The sequence below is a fragment of the Oncorhynchus keta genome, chromosome 10 (assembly GCF_023373465.1).
Source record: "Oncorhynchus keta strain PuntledgeMale-10-30-2019 chromosome 10, Oket_V2, whole genome shotgun sequence".
Lineage (NCBI taxonomy): Eukaryota > Metazoa > Chordata > Actinopteri > Salmoniformes > Salmonidae > Oncorhynchus > Oncorhynchus keta.
In genome coordinates, this window is record NC_068430.1 from 70,195,066 (window position 1) to 70,219,746 (window position 24,681).

Genomic DNA, 24,681 nt, shown 5'->3' on the forward strand with positions numbered 1-24,681 from the left:
ATTCTTGTGAGAGCCCACCAGTTGACCCGAATTGTCTCCCTTGTAAATGAACGACAAGACCGTAGGAGCCTTTGAGACCATTCCTATATGGTATGGTCCAGCTTGCTATCTCAATAAAAGTCAGTGCTCGGAACCTCTTGGTGCTAAAATAACAACTCCTTAACATGATTTTGGTTGGTCCAATGTGATTTACAATTGTAAATGCATTCCACAGGAAGTAGGGAGGCAGAGACGCCCCTCCGATTCATCACTTTAAATACTATTGTGAAGAATTGTGGAAGAGTGAACTCCTTCTCGGTCGGTAATGAATATCCTATATTGAATTCAAGTCTGACTTTTCGTTCTAAACTATCTTCATAACATCAATTCTTAGTACTTTACAGAGGGAATAAACTAATGCTTATATGAACATAAAATAAGCCTACAGTGTATTCTAAATTACACATACATTCACCACAGTCATTTGAACGGAGGACAAGGTCAAAATGAGTCTATGGGAAATGTAATTGTCTTACCTTGGTTCAGTCTGATGTTTTTCTCTCCCAGGGCGAAACATTTTCCTCAAAGGCGGATTTCCTGTGACCAAGGTTTCCTTCCTTCCAAGGCGGAGGCAGTAGCTGTGAAGGGGACAGTAAAGGCAGGCAATCGCGTCCCTCATGTGATGAAGAAAAGATCCCACTACCAACCTTAGACCTAACACAGATTTAGGATATTGTCTTCCTAACTGTATTAGCAATAGTGCTGTGTGTATGGGGCTACAGTAATGCACTGGCAAGACTGCCCCAATTCAATGTCTGCTCACAGATTAGAAATGATTTGCTAATAAATTAATTCAGTTAAATAGGCTACCTAAAGAAGACACAAACTGACAAAAACACGGAGGACCTATCCATTCAGGCACTATTTTTTTCAATAAATAGGTTTAGGATCAGGCCAAAAACACTGCAAACAAAAAACGGGGAGCTCTAACGGCACACGAATGCAGTGTAATCCCTGGCCTTCAAAACTAACAAATGGATTATGCAAAGGGGGTCATCCCAAATGATTTATAAATGCAAAAATCTGACTACATCGTCTAAACACTGAACTCGCTTCCGCGTTTCTTTACATCCGTTCCTTGGTGCTGGGCTAGCCCACGACTTGCCAGAAAATAACTAGCTAAAATACGGCATGCAGTCATCCCATTGCAAATTTATCAACTCTAATTTAATAGCAAACACATAATGCAATTCTATAGTTACTTGTTGGATTTCCTCACTTGATTCTAGTCCATCACTGTGTCTCAGTAAATATACGTGTTTTAAAATAGGTCGAGGAGGCAGCTTCAAACTCCGTTGCGGTTTCCAGTCAAAACAAGGTACCCGCAAAAGTGCTAAAAGTCAAGAACAGGGGCGCGTTCAGCAAGATACAAAGTTTTGGAACGTCCAGATAGAAATATGCTATGTAGAACAAACATGCCCCTTCGATTTGTTCAATAATGAATTACGTTAATTTCTATCTGCAATGTTCGAAAACGTTTTGCAAATGAACGTGACCCTGTTCACACCCAGTACACATTTGAGAGGAAAGACCATTTTTGTCCACCATCAATTAGATGTAATCTCAGATATCATAATATGGCCATAGAAGTGTTGTAAAACAAAAAGGTGAGATCCTGTTGAGAAGAGATTCCTGCTGTAGAAGAGAATGAGGTGACCTGGAAGCGGAAGTGTGCGTAGTTCATAGGCTATAATGGCAAGACCGCGAATTGAGGGTGATAGAAGCGCTGACAATGCTACGAGATTTGGATGAAATAGCGTCAGGTGGAGGGGAGGAACTTGATGCTGAGATCGACTATGATGATGAATGGGGGAATTATTCAATAGATTCCGATGCTGATTAACGATGCCCAGCGTGCAGGTGTCAACAACTCAGATGGAGGGAGGGGTAGGACGGCACGGTTTGGATAAAACAGCCAGTGGACAACGCTGCAGGTCGGTTATGAGCACAGAATGGCACCCCTTGAAATCGGGCCCTACACCTTACGCCAAAGGCAGAATCGACAGAGCATTCGACAGCTTTCATTGTTTATGTAACATGGAGATGTTGCAGCACATCAAGGACTGTACTGCAGCTGAGGCGCACAGAGCGAGAGGAGACAACACGTGGGACATGTCTGTGGATGAGCTGGAAGCGTTCATTGCGCTCCTATATGTCCGAGGACAGTACGTAGGAATGAACACGCCTTTGGAGAGCTTCTGGAACGAAAAACCTGGGGCGATTTTTTTTTATTCCCGGAGTCACTATGCCCACGGAACCGCTTCAGAGAGATCATGCGATACCTGTGTTTTGACGCAAGAGAGACCAGACGCATGCGCCTGGAAACGGACGTTTGGGACGCGTTTGTACAGAACTGTGTTTTCTCTTACAAGCCAGGAGTGAACATTTCCGTGGAGGAGCAATGTTTCCCCGCAAAAGCTAAGTGCACCTTTACGCAGTACATCCCCTACAAGCAAGACAAGTGGGGCATGAAGTTTCGGTTGGCAGCTGACGTCGACAGCAAGTACGCGCTGAATGTCTTTCCATATCTGGGGAAAGGTGACTCTCAGCGTCCTGAAATTGTGGTGATGAGGCTTGTAGGCCTCACTCACTGTACATGCTATTCGACTAACTAATGCCGCAGAGAAAGGGGTAGGTGAAGTGAAATTAGCTCGGTTAATTGGAGATAATATATTGTTAGTATTGTGCGGTAGCCAGGCTCAGCAAGAGAATATTTAGAAAATGGAAAAGCTTAATGGGAAGAAGGTTAAAAGCCATGTCCCTGGTGCTTATGTTAGGTTGAAGCGAGTCATCACTGTAGTCCCAAAATCTATGTCCGCAGATGATATCAACGATGTGAAGGGAGGCAGAGTGATTGGGGACAAAAAGTTGATCAGTAGGAAAGAAGGCCAAAGAAGGGAAAGCTTATCAGTGCTGCTGAGGTTTGAGAAAGCCGGGAAAAGTACAGATCGGATTCCTTCGTTTCAATGTTAGAGAATTTGTCCCATATGCACTGCAGTGTTTTAAATGCCAAAGAATGCGACATGTAGCTGCTCAGTGTGAAGGAAATAAAAGATGTGTCGAGTGGAGGGGCACAAGATTACAGTGAATGTGGAAGCAATGTGAAAATGAAGTGCTGTAATGGTGGGGGGGAACGCAGTGCAGCATTTGGTGGATGCCAGGCACAGAGAGGGGCTAGAGGCTCAGCGATATGGGATCAGTAGAAGTTAGCGATTCATTTGGTTTTGAAATTTATTTTCACGGTAGTACAGAATTGCGCAGATCATTATTTATCGTACATTGCAGCACAGTAGGTGGCGGCATGCGCGAAAACGATTGTTTGCGGACCGCTATGATATAATAGAAGCAGAAGAAGAAGAAGGCCATAACAGCTATGGCTGCTTCTGTACTGTTCCGCATTTGAGCTATCTGAAAAACATGAATTTATCGAGACGAATTGGTCAAATTGAATAAGACGGAGAAAAGCAAGCATGTAAGCATATAACTGTGGAATTGCATTAGTTCGGTGGTTGTTTGTAATTTACATCACATAAATGTGGAATGTGATGGATGCTGCTAGCCTGTACATTATCGTAGCCATTTACTGAAGCTTTTAGGTATGGAGTTGAGTTTAGTCCTCTAGCCCAGACTGATTCCTAATAGGACCTGTAGTTAAGCTAAAGCGGATTCGGTGTTTTGTCAGCTATTTAGCTATACCAGCTAGTTAGCTACACAGGCCACATAGATCATGATACCGTCCCTAAAGTTAGCAAATGATTTGACCAGTCTCTAAACTTGACTAACGCAGTGGCCTTGTGGTTAGTGTCCACCCTGAGATTGGACGGTTGTGAGTTCAATCCCTGGCCGAGTCATACCAAAGACTGTAAAAATGGGACATGATGCACCTCTGCTTGGCACTCAGCGCATGTCACGGAGTACAAGGAGTGTAATGTTAACCCAACACATATACCCAGGTTACCAATGAGAAGCTGAGGTGGAAATCTTAGCTTGAATAGTTTGTGGCTTAACATGTTCATGAATCATTTCCCAAATGAGAGGCAGTGCGATTTAGGGAGTAATGGCAGTACATCACTGATGTAGTGTACCAATATTGCTAATCACAATATTCTGTGTGTATTACAAGTCAATGGTTGGTTGGTAGTGGGACTAGCTAGCCTGTCTTACTGCATTCTACACAGATTCTGTCTCTTGAGAAATTGGAGGGACAAACGTTGGTAGTAACAGATCCCCCCCTCCTCTGAATCCAGGAAAATGTTTTGCCCTGGGAAAGAAAACCGATTGACTGAACAAAGGTAAGATAATCACATTCACCACACAGTAAGAGCAGAGGACCAGCTCAGAATGAGTCTATTGAAAATTAATGTCATTTTGAATCCACAGTAGGGCATGTTCATTGAAGCGTTATTATTTTATATTGCATGTAGAAAATACGATTTTTATTTGTCAATTTGACAGGAAAGTCTCTGCCTCCCATGTGGGAAAACTCCGCAATAAGTTAAAAGCCATCCTGAAGAAAAAGTACCAAAGTCCACCAGGGGGAGAAACTGAGCATCCATTTTATATACATTGTGATCTCCAGTATCCACCTGGTGAAAGTAGCAAGGAGAACCAACATGAGTACATTCTATCTGAGCCAGGCTACAGGAGAAGACATCAAGGAACATGTTCATTCCGAAACTCAGAAGTCGATGAGCCTATCAGAACAGCTCTGACAAAGGGCGTCTCTGGTATTGGCAAAACTAGCCAGGTGCGGATGATGATTCTTAACTGGGCAGAGGGAAAAGGAAACCAGGAAGTTCAACTAATATTTCCCCTTCCTTTCCGAGAGCTGAATTTGCTGAAGGAGAGACTGAGTCTGATTGAACTTCTTTACGAGTTTTTCCCAGAATTGAAAGAACCTGGAATTTGCAACTTGGAGAACTGCAGAGTTGGGTTCTTCTTTGACGGGCTGGATGAATTCCGTCGTCCTCTCGACTTCAAGAACAGCCTGATTGTGACCAATGTCAACGAGGTTTCCTCTGTGCCGACACTGTTGACAAACCTCATTAACGGTAATCTCCTTCCCTCCGCCGCTCACATATGGATTACATCCAGACCTGCGGCAGTCAGTCGCATCCCTCTTCAGTACATTGACAGAGTGTCAGAAATCGAAGGCTTCACCGACTCCCAGAAAGAGGAGTTCTTCAGGAGAGCAATCAATGACGAGAACCAGGCCAAAGCAGTTATCACCTACTTGAAGAACTCAAAGGGCCTCTACAACTTGTGCCAGATACCTTTTATCTGTTCAATCTCAGCGTCAATCCTCGAGAAACAGACATATGTACCCGACAAAACATGCGAACCTGTCGCACTAACTCCATTATTTAACGACCTACTCATCCTGTTACAAATGGCGAACCACAATGTAAAGATAGTTAACGAATTGGGGGAACTAGCCTTGAAGCAGTTGGTGAAAGGCAACACGGTTTTCTACGAGGAAGACCTACGAGAGTGCAACATTGATGCCCGAGTGGCAGCTGTGTACGCAAAAGGGAACATACCCATCTTCAGGGAGGATATTGGGCTGCACCAACAGAAGATCTACTACTTTGGGCATACCACCATTCAGGAGTTCTTTGGCGCATTGCGGTTTCTTCAATCTGTTGACGTCCAGGACGAAAACCGGGCTGTCAACCAGAAAACCCAGTTCGAAAGAACTCTCTGGTTTTTTAGAGATGCCACCCAACTCAAGAGCGCGGTGGACATGACTTTGCGGAGCAAGACCGGACACATGGACCTCTTCCTTCGCTTCCTCCTCGGCATTGCTCAGAACTTTAACCAGATGTTCTCTGAGGCTGGCTTCACCTCGTCTACTACCCTTCCGGAAATGTTAGTGTACATCAAGGAGAAGGTCTTGGAGAATCCCGCTTCGCCGAGGACCCTCAACCTGCTGAACTGCCTGAGGGAACTGAAAGACTATTCTCTAGACAACGATAGTGTGCACTTTCTCAAGACGGGAATCCCCCCAGATGCCAAATATCCACCTTCACATTGGTCCGACCTGGCCTCTCTGTTAGTGGCATCGGAGTCTGGGCCGATAGACATGCTTGGGTTGGAAGTAGAGAACAGAGGAGACAAGGAACTTCTGAGGATGCTGCCAGTGATCAAAGCTTCCCAGACAGCCACGTAAGTACTTGGTCATTTAACAATACCCGCTATTACATATCTATATGACATGTCGGTAACGCACAAGATAATTGTCATCAAAATTATGTAATTCAAGATTGTTGGGCTCGTCTTACAGTTTTGTTGTTTCAAGTGGCTACTAGTATGACGTCTAATGTGCTTCTTGATTCCATAAACCCTCCTTCCCACAAGACTGTCGTATCACAACCTGACTGAGAAATCCTGTGAATGTCTGGGCTCGGCGCTCACCTCAAAGGTGTCCAATCTGAAAACTCTGGACCTGAGTTTCAACACGCTGAAGGACTGCGGAGTGCAGCTGTTGGCGGCCGGCTTGGCCAAGCCACACTGCCGACTGGAAAGACTGAAACTGTCCGGCTGCAGGGTGAAACAGAATGGCTTTGCAGCTCTGGCCAAAGCTCTCAAATCCAACCCGTCGCATCTGCGAGAGCTGGATCTGAGTGGCAACGAACCGGAAGAATCGGGGGTGTTTCATCTCGTTGACGGACTAAAGGTTGTTAAGTGCGAACTGCAGATCCTGAAGTGAGTATCGAGTAAATGTCCACGGAACCTGTTGTGTTCTGATTTTGTGTAGGCTTGCTTTACCCCCACTTGTAACATTATTTAATTAAATTATCCTTCGTGTTAATATTGTGGCTGGATGAAAATGAAATTCCCTTCTGTAAGGAAATAGTTGTTGTCTTCAAAAAAATGTTGTAATCTTCGTTAGGCTCTCAAACTGCAAGCTGGGCCTGGAGCTGTGTCGCGCTCTGGCGGTGTTGCTGATAGACAACCCCAGACACCTGCGAGAGCTGGACGTCAGCATGAACGACCTGGGAGACCGGGGGGTGAAGCTGCTCATGGACACACTGAAGTCAACCCAGATATACAAACTGGAGTGAGTACTGTCTGGAGTATTGTAGTACACTTACACCTCACTGATTCTAAAGTGGAATGTTCCCTGTAGTAAATGTACCATACATTATCCCTCCACCACCAGGTTGTACTGTTGTCAGCTCACTGAGAAATGCTGTGAGAACATGTTTGGATGTCTGGTGAACATCCCCAGTCTGAGGGAGCTCAACCTGAGCAACAACAACCTGAAGGACGAGGGGGTCAAGATGCTCTGCAAAGCCTTCGGACTGCCCGCCTGTCAACTGGAGAAACTCAAGTAAGCTAGCTAGCTCGCAGAGAGTTGTGCCCAATCCCGTGTACACCCCTATGAAAACAAGTTAGACAATTTTGGCAATTCAAAAACAAATCAGTCATGGCCCGAATTTGGCCCGCTGGCTGCCAGTTTGCTTTGCCTGCCATATGAGCTGAATGGTACATTCAAACTTGTCCCGTTTTGTTTAGGAAATGTGTATTTTTTGCTGTCTTATCTTATTCCAAACTCCTTGGATACCACACATACATAAGAATAAAATAATTGATGAATGAAAAATTGAATTGACATTGACGAGTGTTGCCCTCCTCTCCAGTCTGGCGAGCTGTGGCTTCACGTCTGGAGGCTGTCGATGTCTGGTTGGAGGGTTCAGTTTCAGCCCCACCTTCCTCAAACAGCTGGATATCAGCAGGAACCACCTGGGCCACTCAGATGTCGCATTTTTCCTGTTCCTCAAAACTATACGCTTTTCACTGGAGACCCTACGGTGAGTACTGCGATTAGACTATACAATTGTAGAAGGCCTAACTGTATATATTTTTACATTGAAATGGCATCAACAGGCACATCATGTGTGATTTAGTGACAGTATACTCAAATCAAATGACAGACTAATGTTGTGCGTATTTGTTGAACCCCCCACCACACACACACACACACGCACCTAGACTGAGTGACTGTAAGATGACAGAGCTATGCTGTCCAGAGCTGGTCGAAGCTCTCCGCTCCAGTCTCACCAACCTGAAAGAGCTGGATCTATCTGGAAATGAACTGGGAGACATCGGTGTGAAAACACTCTGCATGGGACTGACCTCAACAACCTGTAAACTGGAGAGACTGTTGTAAGTACCATGTTAACAGAGTTAATACTTAGAAGCATATTCACAAAAAATGCATTGTTGAGTAAGGTGAATGTTTCCCCCCCCCCAGTCTGAGATGCTGTGGAATCACAGTAAAGGGCTGCTCCTCCCTCGCCGTAGCCCTGAAGTCCAGCCGCTCCAGCATCACAGAACTAGGCCTGACGGGAAATGACACGGGAGAAGAAGGACTGAGAATTCTCTCTGACATCAGGGACAACCAACGCTACAAACTACAGACTCTAGAGTAAGTACTGGTGCCATCAAAGCTCAGAAAAGTTACTTGTTAATGTTACCATAGAAACAGTGCAAAATGTGGGACAGGAGATTTTTATTTGTTTCGCGAACTTGAAAGATATTCTCTAGATAGACTCAAGATATGCTGCCCTCTTGCTTTAGCTTTCTTGAGAAATGTTACCAATCGGGTTTTTATCTACGTAGTCATAATTTGTAGGCCTACATTAGTGCAATGTAATCATTAGTCCATTTGTTAATCTTATTCTTCTTTCCAGAATAAACGATTGAGTGGCCTTGCTCGCTGGATGGAGGTGGTTCTTGGCTCGACCTCTTCCCAAATCTGGAGTGAAGTTACTGAACGAGGAACACTCTGGAGTGAAGATACGAAACGATTGGCTGACAAGTCTCGACACACTAGCTCAACAGTAAGCACTTGACGTGCTTTGGATCAACGTGACTGGTTCACTGACTGTTGACCATTTTTAAAGTGCCTTTCAGTATCCTGGCTGCTCACACTTGAACAGAAGACCACAGAGTATTTACCTAGAACCAGATAGTCAGGCTGAAATGACACACACACACACACACACACACACACACACACACACACACACACACACACTGTTACTAACTCCGTTCCTCTGGTCTTGCTACAGTATCAACTCATTTAACCTTTGCAGAAGCCTTACAGTATGTTTTGCACATCAGTATGTACACTAGTATGTATAGACTTTGTAACAGGCACCTCTGCTCCTCAGACGCACATGACCGGCCTCTTGACAACGTCTTAGCCAACTACGGTACCGACCAGCTAGCAGTTTGGTGGAGTGAGGTTACGTTATCGCGTCTCTGAGGGAGAAGGATGATGCAACGTTTTCTTTTTAACACTGGTACAGTCCCTTGGGTAGCACAGTCTTTTTGTTTTTACATTTTTATTTGATAGTGCTTTTTCTTAATTAAGATAACCAAACGTTTCGGAAAATGTGTACAGTAGTACAACTCTTGGTTTATTTATTATTGTTGCATACAATGTACATTTTACCCAAATATACCTAGCTACTTCTATTGGTCATGATGGTTTTTAAAAAAAAGGTCCTAATGGGAGGTTTAACTTCAGAAGCTTTCCAACTTTGGTCATATGTTTCAGGTCTGGTCTCCAGATCTGTTTGAGCCTTCTACAACGGTCTGGTTGACACCGTATTTCACAAGTGCCTTTAGAGTAGTGTGATTGTGAGGGACACAGTTCTCTACTATTTGTCTCCTCTGCTGGTATGTACAGTATGTATGTTTGAGTGTGCTTGTATGTGTGTTCTGTTAGTGTGTTTGTGTGTACATGTATACAATCATGTCTCATGTTCAAATTGTTACAATGTTACACATTGATGGTATGGGCTGATTCTTTTATTGTTATGGTACATCACCACCAGCTAGTGGCGAAAGACTAATTTCTCCTGAGGGGGGTTAAACTAATGACGTATGTGAAGCCAATAGCGCCAGAACCCACTACTGGGTCCCTAATAATAAACTAGACAGCATCTTTTGCTACACGATCACTGGCCGAATTATTACGAGCGCATCTACACAAACCCAGGTATGATACCATTTTAGCTAACAACAAGCTAAAGTATTAACCAACCATGGTCTGCATTTTTAAACGTGTGCTGTGAAAGGATGGTCGGACGAGGTAGGTGTAACGCTGGATGTCATGGTGTTATGCAAGGCAGTCGGTTTGGATGTATTGCACACTGTCTCCATGTGGAATTTACAATAACAACGCGGCTGACACTATTAGCAGAATTATAAGCGGTTGCTCTCGGAAGGTAATATGGCGCAGTGTAATACCGGGTATCGGTATGAACCGGCGCTGAAGCCTATGTGTTTGGATAACGCGAACTAGTTACCAAGCCAGCAAGATGCACGATAGTGGCGTCAATATTCGCAAAACTAAGGCAGCAGTCCTGTAATAGCTCACCTATTACTGTCCCGTAATGTCTTTCATTGCTTCGTAGGAGCTAATAAACATGTTATATGATGGCCATAATACCATTATTTTGTCAAGTTTTTGTAACTACACAATATAAATGTTCCTTGTGCGTTTACATGGTATTTCTTTGATATCTTGTTAATAGCCATGTTATGTAATAAATAAACTTTGTTTCAGTGTCAATTGTAGCAGGTGTTTAGAGGAGTATATGAGGATGGAGGGGTTACCTAGGTAAAATTGGGAGTCGTTGCAAATGGCACCTTATTCCCTACAGGCTATAGTGTACTATTCCCTGTATAGAGCCCAGTGCACTAAATATGGAACAGGGTGCCATTTGGAATGTAACCTGGGTGTATATTGATTGGTTGACTGGCCCATTGTTTCTGTGACTGCCTCTTGAAATATTAAACGTCCCAAATACTGTTTGCACCCAACCACCAGTCTCCAGTGTCATCATGAACATGGTGGAGTCGGCTTTGAGAACCAGGAAGGAAAATAACAGCTGTGTTGTTGAGGAAATAGCTGCTTTTCATTCACCTGTTCTTTCATTCTGATGACCTCACTCTCAAAATGGTGCCAAAGCCACTCAGTGAAACTCAGGGAAGAGAGGTGTTTGTGTGATGTAATAATCTGGCAACTGTTGTGGGCTTTCTTCGTTGCTTAGCAGCCTTATAGACTAAACAAAGCATTGCATAGGGATTACTGGACTCGGTCACTAGTATTAATCAATTTCACAAATATTTGTCTCCTTAACACCTCCTAAAATGTAAAACATTTTGCTCGGTTAATGACATTGTAATTCCTAATAACTTGGCTAGCTTGGTTGACCCCTCTTGCCACAATCTACTCCGGTGTCTTCCTGAGCGAACAGCTATGGGCAAGGAGAAGCTTCACATCAACATCGTGGTGATCGGCCATGTGGACTCAGGCAAGTCGACCACCACAGGCCACCTCATCTATAAGTGTGGGGGCATCGACAAGAGGACCATTGAGAAGTTTGAGAAGGAGGCCGCTGAGGTATGGAGGTGACCAGACACAAGTGACTTAACTCTCTGTGCTGGGAATGTGTTTAAGGTCTAGCCTGTCGTTATACATGATCGATATGTTAGAGTCTATTGTCCATCTTTACACCAAGCTCGGTATTTCAGGGATATGGTATGATTCCACTTTGAATCCATACCATTGAATTTACTATTGACTTATCTACCTCTCGTTATATTGACTTATCTACCTCTCGATATCTCTCTCTCGATTTTGTTCCAACATAACAAAGACAAAAGAGACAAACAAACTGCACAGACTTTTGCCATTGATTTGGTGTCTCTTTGGCCTGTCTTTAGATGGGGAAGGGCTCGTTCAAGTACGCCTGGGTGCTGGACAAGCTGAAGGCAGAGAGGGAGCGAGGCATCACCATCGACATCTCCCTGTGGAAGTTTGAGACCAGCAGGTACTACGTCACCATCATCGACGCCCCGGGACACAGGGACTTCATCAAGAACATGATCACTGGCACCTCTCAGGTATGGGCTGCAGACACTACCGTATCCAGCTGTCACTAAACATGGACCCTGACTAAATGTTTAGCCAAGGGCCTCTTCTTATTTGGTACGTATGGGCCTCAAAACTGGTAGAGGGAAGAGCATGAAACATATTAAACATGTCTTCTATACTATTAGGGAAAAAAACTTTGAGCAGGATTACATTGGCTACTCTGAAAATCAAACGGTTATTCTGTGAATCCATAAACGGCACCATATTTTAAGATTACATTTACTAAAACAAGAAATAAGAATAAGAAATTGCTTATTTTTTAATGTAACACTTTCTGCTTTCAAACTGATTTCAAATGCACACAAAATTAGACGTCATGGTTGCTCCCTGCCACAGGCGGACTGTGCCGTGCTCATCGTGGCGGCGGGCGTGGGCGAGTTCGAGGCGGGCATCTCCAAGAATGGGCAAACCCGCGAGCACGCCCTTCTGGCCTACACCCTAGGGGTCAAGCAGCTGATCGTAGGGGTCAACAAGATGGACTCCACCGAGCCCAACTACAGCCAGAAACGCTACGAGGAGATTGTGAAGGAAGTCAGCACCTATATTAAGAAGATTGGTTACAACCCGGATACGGTGGCCTTCGTTCCCATCTCCGGCTGGAATGGGGACAATATGCTGGAGGCTAGCCCTAACGTTAGTAGTCTTCTTTGTATACTTACCCTTATCTTTTTCCAAGACAGGAGGAAACTTTACATTCTTAGGAAGCAACCTTATTACACAATAGGGTTGCAGATGCAGTTGTGCACACCTCCACTGAATTACACTGCCTAATTAGTGTAACTGCAGTTGTATGAAAAGTGTTTAGTTTGTACAAGGTGTCTTAATACGTATTTCCTATGTAGGCCACAACGCTTAAGTTACGCTTGTTCCTAATGTTTGGTCTGGTCCCTGTAGATGACATGGTTCAAAGGGTGGAAGGTCACTCGTAAGGACGGCAACGCCTCTGGGACCACCCTGCTGGAGGCCCTGGATGCCATCCAGCCGCCCTCCCGCCCCACTGACAAACCCCTCCGCCTGCCCCTACAGGACGTCTACAAGATAGGGGGTGAGGCCCTGGGAGGCGTTCAAACCCACCACTGGTGCTATGCCAGTGGCTTAGGGGTCAATTCCATTTCAATTGTTGTTTTTCAGCTCTTACGTACATTTGATTTTTGATGTTATACCTGGCACTCAGGCTGGGATTCAATCCGAGCTGCGTTCGATCCACGATCTAGCACTCTTGACAGTTAACTGGAATTTACAATTAAGATGACATCTGCAGCATTTACCTTGGAATGCGATCTCTGTGGAGGTGGTAACATTGCAATTAAATGCTACAATTTCTACAAGTGCGATCGGATTCAAACCTGGCTTCATAGAGACTTGAAAGATTGTCTCAAAGGTTTCATGCCTCTCACCTCCCTCCTTCCAGGTATTGGTACGGTCCCTGTGGGGCGGGGATAGGAGAGTGGAGACGGGCGTGATAAAGCCAGGCATGGTGGTGACTTTTGCCCCCGTCAATGTGACCACGGAGGTCAAGTCAGTGGAGATGCACCACGAGGCGCTGACCGAGGCCATGCCCGGAGACAACGTGGGCTTTAACGTCAAGAACGTGTCGGTAAAAGACATACGGCGAGGGAACGTGGCTGGAGACAGTAAGAACGACCCGCCGATGGAGGTGGCCAGCTTCACTGCACAGGTCTGGATAGGAGAGTTCACTGTGGAGAACATTGTGTGTCTGGATAGGAGAGTTCACTGTGGAGAACATTGTGTGTCTGGATAGGAGAGTTCACTGTGGAGAACATTGTGTGTCTGGATAGGAGAGTTCACTGTGGAGAACATTGTGTGTCTGGATAGGAGAGTTCACTGTGGAGAACATTGTGTGTCTGGATAGGAGAGTTCGCTGTGGAGAACATTGTGTGTCTGGATAGGAGAGTTCACTGTGGAGAACATTGTGTGTCTGGATAGGAGAGTTCGCTGTGGAGAACATTGTGTGTCTGGATAGGAGAGTTTGTTGTGGAGAACATTGTGTGTCTGGATAGGAGAGTTCGCTGTGGAGAACATTGTGTGTCTGGATAGGAGAGTTCACTGTGGAGAACATTGTGTGTCTGGACTGAAACGAGTCATTACGAGACACCATTCCTGTTTTTGTCCAATTCACACATCACTTACTACCCCGTTTAGAAAGGAAACAAATAGCATAGAGTTACATAGAAGAGAAATGACGTGTGTGTGTGTGTGTGTGTGTGTGTGTGTGTGTGTGTGTGTGTGTGTGTGTGTGTGTGTGTGTGTGTGTGTGTGTGTGTGTGTGTGTGTGTGTGTGTCTCCTCCCTCAGGTCATCATCCTGAACCACCCAGGTCAGATCAGTGCCGGCTACGCCCCCGTGCTGGACTGCCACACGGCCCACATCGCCTGTAAGTTCGCTGAGCTGAAGGAGAAGATTGACCGGCGCTCGGGCAAGAAGCTGGAGGACAACCCCAAGGCCCTGAAGTCTGGCGACGCAGCCATCGTTGCCATGGTCCCCGGGAAGCCCATGTGTGTGGAGAGCTTCTCCGAGTACCCACCACTTGGTAGGTGGTATGTGTGTGTGTCTGCCCTCAAACTCAGATCCCTATTGGGGGGACAGATGATGTGTACTGTGCATCTTTATTGTCATATAGATATTACAGAACTGGCTCTGTTCATCAGATCACTTCTTATCTCCATCCTTCATCAGTCTTGGTGCTTCTTGTCTAGAACTAATCACATGTTCCATTTAGTATTTTCAAAGTGCTACAGTCGATCACAAATCAACTATAGCGTTGTATCATGTGCTATAAAGCCTGTAATAGAGTGAAATACGTTTATAATAAAGTCATTTGAAATATGACTGGCATTCGATCATTCTCTCCATCCTCGCAGGGCGCTTTGCGGTGCGTGACATGCGTCAGACGGTGGCGGTGGGCGTGATCAAGGCGGTGGAGAAGAAGGCTCCGTCCACGGGCAAGGTCACCAAGTCGGCACAGAAGGCCCAGAAGGTCAAATGAACGTTGTGTTGGGCTCGCGACGTTAGCGTCCGCCACCGTGAAAACATCACCCCCCTGCTACACACCATAGTCAAAGTCTGGTCCATGCTCACGATGCATCGCAAGAGCAGACGGAGGAAAACAATGTCATGGTATATTTATTAAGGAAGTTTTCTGTTTTATATATATATATGTTTTGGACTGCTTGTTTGACTGTTTGTGGTTAGGATACACTATCTGAGTAGAAGACCATTTAAATAACTCCTCTAGATGTGTGCTATTGTACTCAGTTAAACGTCAAAAATGTTATTGATAGTGTTGGTTTGCATTAAACTAGCTGCTAGTTAATGTTAGTAAAAACGCACAAACATTTTTAGGTCGATAAAATGTTGAAATGGTGTTGTGTTTTCCTATGGCTGCTTGCATGTTCCCAATGCACTTTAAGAAATATATCCGATACTAACACATTATAGCACTTTGCTTGGCTTAAAAGCTCCCTTGCACTGTTCAAACCTTGTCGACACTGTTCCCTCGAAACCTTATTGTATGCAACCTGTGAGCTTGATCTATATCAAAAGACATTAAAAAAAGGTTTCAAACTTAGCAACATGTGCATCATATTTCCATAGTCATTTAAATATGGGTTGACAGTTGAAAAATGGAAAAAATCGTCTTCAATGTAATAAATGGATGTCAACACGCAGCGACAGAACCGAACATACACCACGATGGTCATAGTCTTAACAGAACTTGTCTGTAAATATGTCACAAACACACTTGAATTTCCTTCTTCTTTTTTTTTATTGATGTAGGAGAATAGAAGTTTCTTTAATATCTTTCATGACATTACAGGTTTGATGGAGCTAACGGATATTATTACTATCGTATAGGTATGTGCACGTCATTTAAATAAATTAGGATAATGATCGTATGAGACACAATGATGACATTTCTAAAGGCCAGTTTTCCTTTGGTAATACATGGTCTGTCTGTGGATAAATAATGCTCAAATCAGATTTTTTTTTTATACAAGGGACGAAAAAAATCAAGTATGTGAGACCATTTCAGCACAAAAGGCCAACAACCCACACGTTGGGTGCAAATAAACATTGAAATGGACAGTATATCGCTAAGAAAGGCACCATGTTATGTACTGCATGTTTTATGTACTTCACATATTCTGGTAAAGCCTTCAATGAGGATTTAATCGACCCTAAATGTTTCTGCTAATGTTTCTGTTTCCAAAGGTATGTGTACTGGAGCTTTGGATTTAGCGTACAAGTTCATACTACATTTCATGTTGTTTTTTAACGGGTTTACTCTCCTTTGAAACAACCCCCTTGGTGAAACATCCAATAATCCTTACCAGGATCCTGTTCAATAGGCACAAAATGTTACAAAACGTTGTGAAAACCGATGAAGTAGCCTACTACCCGAGGCTGAGCATGTCCAATGAGTCATCTTTGCATCCCGTTTCAAAATGTTTTGCTACATTGTGCCCTATTGAACATGACCTTGTCGTACCTGAATCTGTAACATTTAAAGGGATAGTCCACCCAAATTAGAAAATTACATTTTTATTTTGGTACCATGTAAAGAAATCGCTATCCGTCATTGCTGTCTCTCCTTGTCCAAAGACTGCTTGAAGGGTAAGAAAAACAATGTCATTTTGTGATTTGAGTGACATATCCCTTTAAGTCAAAAGGGCTAATTGTTGTTAGCATTAGCCATGATGTCACTCACACTGCTTGCCAGGGAGTGCAAAATCTCACTTACAGATTATTAACATAACATTATATACATTCTACAGCATGTCAACTTCCGTTTAAGCAATTTAATAAGCATTCAAAACTATAATGTATTAAAAGAACTACAGCCGGTGAGTGTGATTCCGACTGAAACCGTGTACTGTAAGACTGCAGGGTCACATAATCAGATAACATAATATACTTTTGCACATTTTCTCCCTTCATCGTGTTTTTGTCTCTTGTGTTATAAGTAACTCAATATTTTTTGGGGAACGAGAAGATACACAGGTATCACAAGAAATCACATTCATAATGTGGATGGATACCTTGGTCGTCGGGTTAGAGAACACCTCGGGGTGCGCAATTGAACTGTGTTTTAGGCATAGAAATATAACTACTAGAACAGACATCCCCATTCAAAGGTGTCATGCTGGGTGGACCATATTCTAGTATTTCTATGGTCTTAGCAGCTATTCGTCTCCTGTTTTAGCAGTTATTCCTTTCCCGGGACTAAGTGTAGCAGCTTGTGTACAACAGTTATACAGTATGTAAACTACCGGTGTGTGTGTGTGTGTGTGTGTGTGTGTGTGTGTGTGTGTGTGTGTGTGTGTGTCGTGTGTGTGTGTGTGTGTGTGTGTGTGTGTGTGTGTGTGTGTGTGTGTGTGTGTGTGTGTGTGTGTGTGTGTGTGAGAGACCGGTTGGCAGAATTTAATTTACCTCAAACTTGTATTGACCTGGACTTGCCAAGTCTGTCATTGCAATGAGGGGTGTTTTGTGCCATTGTACGTCCACAATAGTCTCTCAAATGAGAAACTATTATAGGGAACTGATGTGGCTGAAAAACTTGGTCGTGTTGAGGCAACATTCATTTCAAGATGGCTGCCTCAGAAGCTTTGGATAACAGTATGATATTGGGTTCATGTAAGCATTTAACTTTCCCCATTTAACTTGTAAGCATTTCACCTGCCCCATTTAACTTGCCCCGTCTTGTAAGTTAGGAGGCCCCACACTTGAACTTTTACTGTACATGATTATGTGTATTAAAATGAAGGAAAAGTTTTCTAGAAGGGTTTTGCCCTAAGGCCTATAGGCATCAACAACTTCCTGTGTTAATGAATGTAAGACTTATGGGTAATACCATAACATTTGGACTGAAAACATGCAGTGCTCATGCAGTTTCGAGATCACAGATCAATCCATCGTCTTTCAGGATCAAGTTTTGCTTGTTTCTTTATATATATATTTATATATATATATATACACACAACCTCTTATTCAGTCTCTTTTTTATACACCTCTCTCTCTCTCTTTATTATACCTTCTTTGTTTTCTTTGTTTCGATTTCTTCAACCGTACTTTAAAAAAAGAATAATTCATGCAATGATATGTTCATGTATCGTCGACATGTATGAAAAATACTATGCTTTTTATCAAATGAATCAACATAAAAAAATAAACAGAAATAACCATTATAGTCCCTCCCTGTTCCCCCTCCCCCCTCCCAAAATAGAATAAAGAGCTTCTCTGTAAGGTGAGGTTTTTTGATTGGTCCATACGACACGGGGGTGTGTCTTATTTTAGCCGTACGTGCGGCATGCTCAGGGACTCGGTGCTCCCGACTGAGGGGGGCGATGACATGTTCCCGCTCGCACTCGCCAGGCTCCTATTGAACCCTGCCAGAGCACTTAACCCCGCCCCAAGCCCCGGGTCTGTCCTCAGTAGCTCTGACGAGTAAGAGGTTGCGTCGGCTGTCCCCTGGGACAGGAAGTCAAAGCCAAAAGCTCCACCTTGAGCCTCGGGGGGTAGAGGGAGGGCATCCACGTCCCTGTCGCTGATAAAGAGGTCCTCCTCCCCCCAGCCATCCCCGCCGCCCCCTCCCCCAGGGTCCTGACTACTGTGGGAGCCTGTGGGGGAATTGCTGCTGCAGGGGCTGGGAGAGGAGAGGCTGAGGCTAGGATGGTGGTGGCTATCCAGCGCCCTGGAGGTGGTTGACCCCCCCTGCCCCTGGTTTTGGATGGACATGGACTTGCCCAGGCTTCGGTCCACCTGGCTGGGGTTGGAGCCAGAGGAACAGCGGCCTCCTCCTCCCAGAGCAGAAGAGAGGGGTACCAGGGGCTCCATCTCCAGGCTCGTGCGTCTCCTCCAGGATCCCTCTGCTTTGGCATTGCTGTTCCCACTGGACCCCCCTCTTGGCTGCCCCAGCCTCCCGATTCTGAGGCCTTGTTCTGGGCCTAACACATCACCATCCTCCCTCTCCTCCGGGCTTCCACAGAAGTCACCCACCTCCATCACCATCTCCCTCTCCCTCTCCGGCCTGGAGTGACCCACCGTCCGGCTGGGCTGGGGAGGAGGTGGTGGGGGCCTGGCCAGAGTAGGAAACCCCCCACCTCCAGATACACAATTAGGAGTAAGAATAGGAGGTGAGTGAGAAGAACTTCCTCTATGGACTGGTTCCCCACTTTCCGGCAGGGTATGATGATGATGATGATGGTGGTGTTGAGGAAGGGGCGACGGACTGAACGAGGAGGGCGGGGGCCCACCGGTAGAAGGCGAGGAGGTGCCAGTGTTGAGGTTGAGGCTGAGCTCGGTGGACGGCGCCAGGATAAGGTGAAGTCCCCGGGACAGGTTTGAGGCGTTGGTGGAGGAGCGGGTCACGCACCCCCCTTGGCCCTCTATCCCTGGCCCACCTCCGGTGCTGCTGACCTGGGTAGAGCAGGTGGAGTGGTCCTTGAAGAGGATAGAGCTCTGGTAGTCTGAGGTCTGCTCCAGCTCGAACAGAGGCAAGGAGGAGAGGGTGAGGGCAGAGGAGGAGCCTTTACGTAACACATGCCGGTAGATGTCCAACAGGGAGTCCAGCTTCGACTCAATAGACTGGACCTAGAGAGGGATGGATTGAAGGAAGGGAGGGAGGAAGGAAGGACGGAAGGAAGGAAATTATGGTTAATATTAGCTACACAAAAGAAAGAGTACTTTCACGTAATTGTTCATACAAACAATATTTAACCACATTCAACCATAAGATGTTGAATAACAGTAGTTGATAGCCCTTTACACTCGTACCTGTACCCGTATACAGGTTAAAAATGGCAGATTTGGGCACTAATGCTTCACAGCGCTGTATGGGTTTGGACTGACATCCATTCTGAATTTGAGCACAGCGCGCGACAAGAAGTTGCACCCCATCTCTCCCGGTACTTGGGCAACGGTTGCTATTTTTGTTGTTCTCTTAGTGAGGGAAATACTTTAAGTTAAGAGGACTCTATGTACTATGAAAGATGAGACGTTGAAGATTATTATAAATACCACTTTGATGTCACATAAGCCAAACACCCGTGAGTCCAAATGTGAACTTCACATCCCCATATCATAAAACTCATGGCATATACAGTGTCAGCGTTTATGATCACTATGTTTGATGTACAGTTACAAGAGGACATGGGATCATAGGCTCATTTTGTTCAGAACAACTCAGGGTATGTTTGTTTACTCTGAAGATAATTCGCCGTGGCACACACACCTGAATGCACACGCACCTGAATGCACACGCACCTGAATGCACACGCACCTGAATGCACACGCACCTGAATGCACACGCACCTGAATGCACTCATGACTCATTTCTATGCGTACCAAAATCCCGATCTGGATCTCTGAATTACCTTGTGAAAGCCTAACACTGTAAGATCGTATATATTAACTTAGCTAGTCATGTTGACAATAGAACAAGCTTTCAAATCAGGCCCACCTACACCCAGACTGCGATTCATTATGGACCATTTTTGGATTGCGTAAACAGCAACAGTAATTGTAATAGTAATTGTGTGATGGCGGGGATGCAGGGTTGTGTTCCAAACGAAACAGCTACAAGTCTGCTTGCTCTAGTTCCTCAACGGCACAGCTAGGAGAGCTCAAAAACTACCTTATGGTTGAAGACTCTTCTTTGAGTCATAAAAGTGTATTGAAATGACTTAGGAACTGTGTACACTTTGGAGAGGGGTGTGGCCACTTCTGAGACCCCAGTTAGTCCTCTCGCTCAAACCCTTGTCATTTTGTTGTCCTATGTTGCACCTAACCAACATTTTCGAGGAATATTTTTATGTTACTGAATGTCGACAGTGTATTGGTTGGATCCAGTCTCGTGTCAGGTGAACTTGTGTGCTCACCTTTGGTCTACTCATTTATTTCCCCATTATCTTCAAACTGTTCCCTTTCAATTGCTACCATGGTTATGCATGTGCTTTTCATACTTCTTCTGTAAGAAACATTTCAATTTATCCCTATCCATATAGGCCAATGTCTACGAATGTCAAAGGTTAACCACACAAAATTCACCATATTTAATGAACCAGTGGTTTAAGTTCACGGAACCCCACTGACCTGCCGTTCCACTTTGCAGACACGACCCAGCATACTCATGTCCTCCAGCAGGTCTCCATCAGACAGCAGCTTGTCCCGGATCTTCTTATCCAGAGGAACCTGGCCTTTACCCAGGATCTGGTCCACTCTGGAGGGCACAGGAGACATAGTGTTAAAGAAAGGGTACAGAGAGAGAAATGGTGCTGGACCAGAGGATGTCCAGTAGGCAGCCTGCCCGAGCAGGAAGGAAGGAAGGAAAGAGAGTTAAGAGTTGGAATTGGTCCTCTATGAGAATACAACACTTACTGTAGAGGCCCATACTGCTCACAAGGATATATTTGGCTCGGTTTACTGTGTCACTGGAGATATGTTGCAAGTGTATCAATATCAACAGCATCCCACTGGACACACAATGGTTGAATCAACGTTGTTTCCATGTCATTTCACCGAAATGAGGTGGAACCAACGTGGAATAGATGTTGAATTGACATCTGTGCCCAGTGGGATATCAACACACATTTTTTCAAGGCCAGAAGAAGAGAAGAATGTATTATCTACTACTGGATTTGAAATACAAAATGGATGACCTTAAATTACAAGCATAGATTTTATTTGTATGTATATATCATTTTACTACGCATTTGGACTTTCATTTGAGATGTTTATATGAGATAATCAATATTTTCCATGACTCAAGAAGCTCTCGACCAGACAAATGTAATTTTAAGTTTCTACCACATGGTGGCTCACTACTCACTCATTTGGCAAATATGACCTTTCAAATTCAGTGAAAGTTTAGGGCCTAGATTTAATCAGATCAAGTGCTAACCCGCGTCAGCCGACACCCGCATAGCTGACGTTTTGGCGGTGTCGGCGGTGGAACGACATTGGAGCTGTAAATCGGTGAGCAGCTGCTCTTGTGATCATTGTCAAGAAGCCACACCTCCCCACTCGCGTTAGAAGTTCAGAATGAGAAAGTGTAGGCAATATAGAAATAATTACATTCAAATTGAAAAATAATTTAACTAAATAATGAGGATTTTTAACAGCCTAATCGAGGTGTAGATTACATCTCACATTCCAGAATTCGAATTTAATGAGACTCCATGCAGCCAATGGCAATGTCCGTTATAGCCATAATACCGGGAGCAACATGTGGATTTGACAACTCTAACGCAATTCCACCTCCGACACCGTCAAAACATCAGCTCTGCGGATGTTGGCTAAAGTGGGTCTGGTTGAATCGGGCCATAAGTTTAAGAGAAAACTCAGTTAACACGAATGCAGAACAGAAGAAACATCACCAGGAGGAATCTAGAAACTGAACCCATCAACAGTCCCAAATGGATCCCCCATGCAAGATATACTGTCAACCTAGGCAGGTAAGATATACTGTCAACCTAGGCAGGTAAGATATACTGTCAACCCAGACAGGTAAGATATACTGTCAACTTAGACAGGTAAGATATACTGTCAACCTTGACAGGTAAGATATACTGTCAACCTAGACAGGTAAGATATACTGTCAACCTAGGCAGGTAAGATATACTGTCAACTTAGACAGGTAAGATATACTGTCAACCTAGGCAGGTAAGATATACTGTCAACCTAGACAGGTAAGAAAGATGTTTGCGATTTGAAAACCATGCAGTGTTTCTTCTAGCAAACAATCAGATAGTCCACATGCAGGGGATGGGGAGGAAGTCAAGAGGGTGTGAGGAGAGGAGAGTGTGAGGGGTGTGTGTGAGGGGCGTGAGGGGGTTAACTCTGACCCCTGCGTGGAGTTCTTTCTGCCCTGGCTGTAATACATGGGCAGGGAGGGAGAGGAAAAGGTCTTGGCTCGGCTGCTCAGGGGCTGGGGCCCCACTATCATGTCCAGCCTGTGGGGGAAAGTGAGGACACACACACAAATATGAATGTATGCACACAGACTCGAACATATGCACACTCATATGAAGACAAAGACATACTGCTCACATTAGTGGCTAAGCAGTGAATACACATGGGCAAACCGCTGCTAGCTAAGCTTTTTCATGCATTTTATTGGAAGGTCTAAGTTAGAGAGTGTGACTACGTGAGCACTTTGACCACGTGTGACAGTGCATTATTGTTCTCACCGTGTCTGCAGACTCTTGATGCGACAAAGCATGTCCAGGTGTCCGGCGGAGTACTGCTCTATGACGTCCTTCACATCGTACGGACGCAACGTCTCCTTGAACTTCTTCTTGGCCACGTGGAACTTCATTATCCTGGATGGACCAGACCATGTTCATTAAATACCAGATGAAAGAACATTGACTGAAACAGGGAGGGACTACATGAACGTGTCTAATAAGAAATGCTCCTTTTTGTTTCCCGCTGCGAAACGTTTCGCTACGGTGTGTCCTAATGAATGAGACCCAGCACAGGAAGACAGCTCAATGGCAGTTCTTAAATCTACCACAAGAGGATGTCCTCAAACAAAGAACGACATTGACCTAGAGTAACACACGCCAAGGTACTGAGATCTAAAACTGTCCAATAGCAACAGCAGAAACAGCTCTTCTTTCTCAACATAAATCATCTGGAAAATCATTTCATATTTCTAAAGAAAATATTCTTGTGAAGTTGTACAGTGAACAATCTGAGGTCAAATCAGTCTTTACTTCACTGTTTACTTTAGCTGTGTAGCATGTAAATCTAGCCCTTTGAGAGAGTGTAGAGGGGAGCTTAGTACATACACCTGTGGAGCCTAGGGGCCACATACAACGGAAGAGGTTGAATATGAGAGGCCCTTACTGCCCAATGTGAGGATCAAAGGGGTAAGACTGATGGAAAAGTTATATAGTAATGTATCCACTGGATAAACCCATGGCGGGAGGTAAGAGAGATTTTGAAGCTGCCTCTCACGGTATGGGATTAGGGGAAGAGTTAGGAGGTTACAATAAGAAGAAAAATGTCATGCTAAGGCTCTGATGACATACTTGAGTGAGGGCAGTGTGTGTGTGTGTGTGAGTGAGTGAGCGTGCATCTCACCTGACGGCTCGGATGACAGACTTGACGGAAGGCAGCAGGTCCTCCACAGAGATCTCACAGTGACAGCCCTTGTCATCACCGAAACCATCCTCAGTGGTCATGTTAGAGTCAGCTAGAGAGAGAGAGAGAGAGAGAGATGGAGGGAAAGAGTTTTAACATTCATTTTTTATGACAAGAGATGGAGGGAAGGAAGGAGAGAGGGAGGAAGGGGAGGAGAGAGGGAGGGAAGGAAGGAGAGAGTGAATAAGGGGAGGAAAGAGAGAGGGAAGAAGGGGAGGAGAGATGGAGGGAAGGAAGGAGAGAGGGAGGAAGGTGAGGAGAGAGAGAGGGAAGGAAGGAGAGAGGGAGGAAGGGGAGGAGAGAGAGAGGGAAGGAAGGAGAGAGGGAGGAAGGGGAGGAGAGATGGAGAGAAGGAAGGAGAGAGGGAGGAAGGGAGGAGGAGAGAGGGGGAAGGAAGGAGAGAGGGAGGAAGGGGAGGAGAGGGGGAGGGAAGGAAGGAGAGAGGGAGGAAGGGGAGGAGAGAGGGAGGGAAGGAAGGAGAGATGAATAAGGGGAGGAAGGGGAGAGGGAAGAAGGGGAGGA

The 24,681-nt window shown here is 44.9% G+C and overlaps 3 protein-coding genes and 1 pseudogene across 12 annotated transcripts in view; 2 read left to right on the forward strand and 2 right to left on the reverse strand.

The window, feature by feature from the left end:
* LOC118375967 (NACHT, LRR and PYD domains-containing protein 12-like) overlaps window positions 1-1,710 on the reverse strand; it is a 14,294-nt gene extending 12,584 nt beyond the window's left edge. Inside the window, exon 1 of the mRNA XM_035762612.2 lies at window positions 516-1,710. Coding sequence (XP_035618505.1) covers window positions 516-658 — 143 coding nt within the window. The 5' untranslated portion in view covers window positions 659-1,710. The remainder of the gene's footprint in view (window positions 1-515) is intronic.
* An 11-nt stretch (window positions 1,711-1,721) lies between these two features.
* Window positions 1,722-9,525, forward strand: LOC118375969 (NACHT, LRR and PYD domains-containing protein 12-like). 3 transcript variants are annotated; one of them, XM_035762616.2, is made up of 10 exons: window positions 1,722-3,511; window positions 4,287-4,331; window positions 4,495-6,204; window positions 6,397-6,744; window positions 6,932-7,099; window positions 7,202-7,372; window positions 7,683-7,853; window positions 8,035-8,208; window positions 8,297-8,470; window positions 8,736-9,525. In XM_035762616.2, coding segments are annotated over exons 1-10 (2,976 nt in total). In that variant the 5' UTR covers window positions 1,722-3,509; the 3' UTR covers window positions 8,749-9,525. The 3 variants fall into 3 exon arrangements, with proteins under 3 accessions (XP_035618509.1, XP_035618508.1, XP_035618510.1); XM_035762615.2 differs by having other exon boundaries at window positions 1,722-2,670; XM_035762617.2 differs by having other exon boundaries at window positions 1,722-2,577.
* A 418-nt stretch (window positions 9,526-9,943) lies between these two features.
* Window positions 9,944-15,583, forward strand: LOC118375970 (elongation factor 1-alpha 1-like; annotated as a pseudogene). Its single transcript, XR_008144812.1, has 8 exons — window positions 9,944-10,144; window positions 11,316-11,461; window positions 11,785-11,964; window positions 12,332-12,628; window positions 12,890-13,040; window positions 13,407-13,673; window positions 14,311-14,545; window positions 14,877-15,583. The product of XR_008144812.1 is annotated as an elongation factor 1-alpha 1-like (transcript).
* Window positions 15,584-17,365: 1,782 nt separating this feature from the next.
* LOC118375972 (potassium voltage-gated channel subfamily KQT member 5-like) overlaps window positions 17,366-24,681 on the reverse strand; it is a 168,163-nt gene continuing 160,847 nt past the window's right edge. For 6 of the 7 annotated variants that reach the window (XM_052527794.1, XM_052527796.1, XM_052527793.1 and 3 more), the window contains 5 exons: window positions 24,100-24,211; window positions 23,202-23,333; window positions 22,857-22,964; window positions 21,106-21,232; window positions 17,366-19,605 (listed from right to left, as the gene is read on the reverse strand). In XM_052527794.1, coding sequence (XP_052383754.1) covers window positions 18,301-19,605; window positions 21,106-21,232; window positions 22,857-22,964; window positions 23,202-23,333; window positions 24,100-24,211 — 1,784 coding nt within the window. In that variant the 3' untranslated portion in view covers window positions 17,366-18,300. The remainder of the gene's footprint in view (window positions 19,606-21,105; window positions 21,233-22,856; window positions 22,965-23,201; window positions 23,334-24,099; window positions 24,212-24,681) is intronic. The other variant, XM_052527799.1, reaches the window with a different exon arrangement.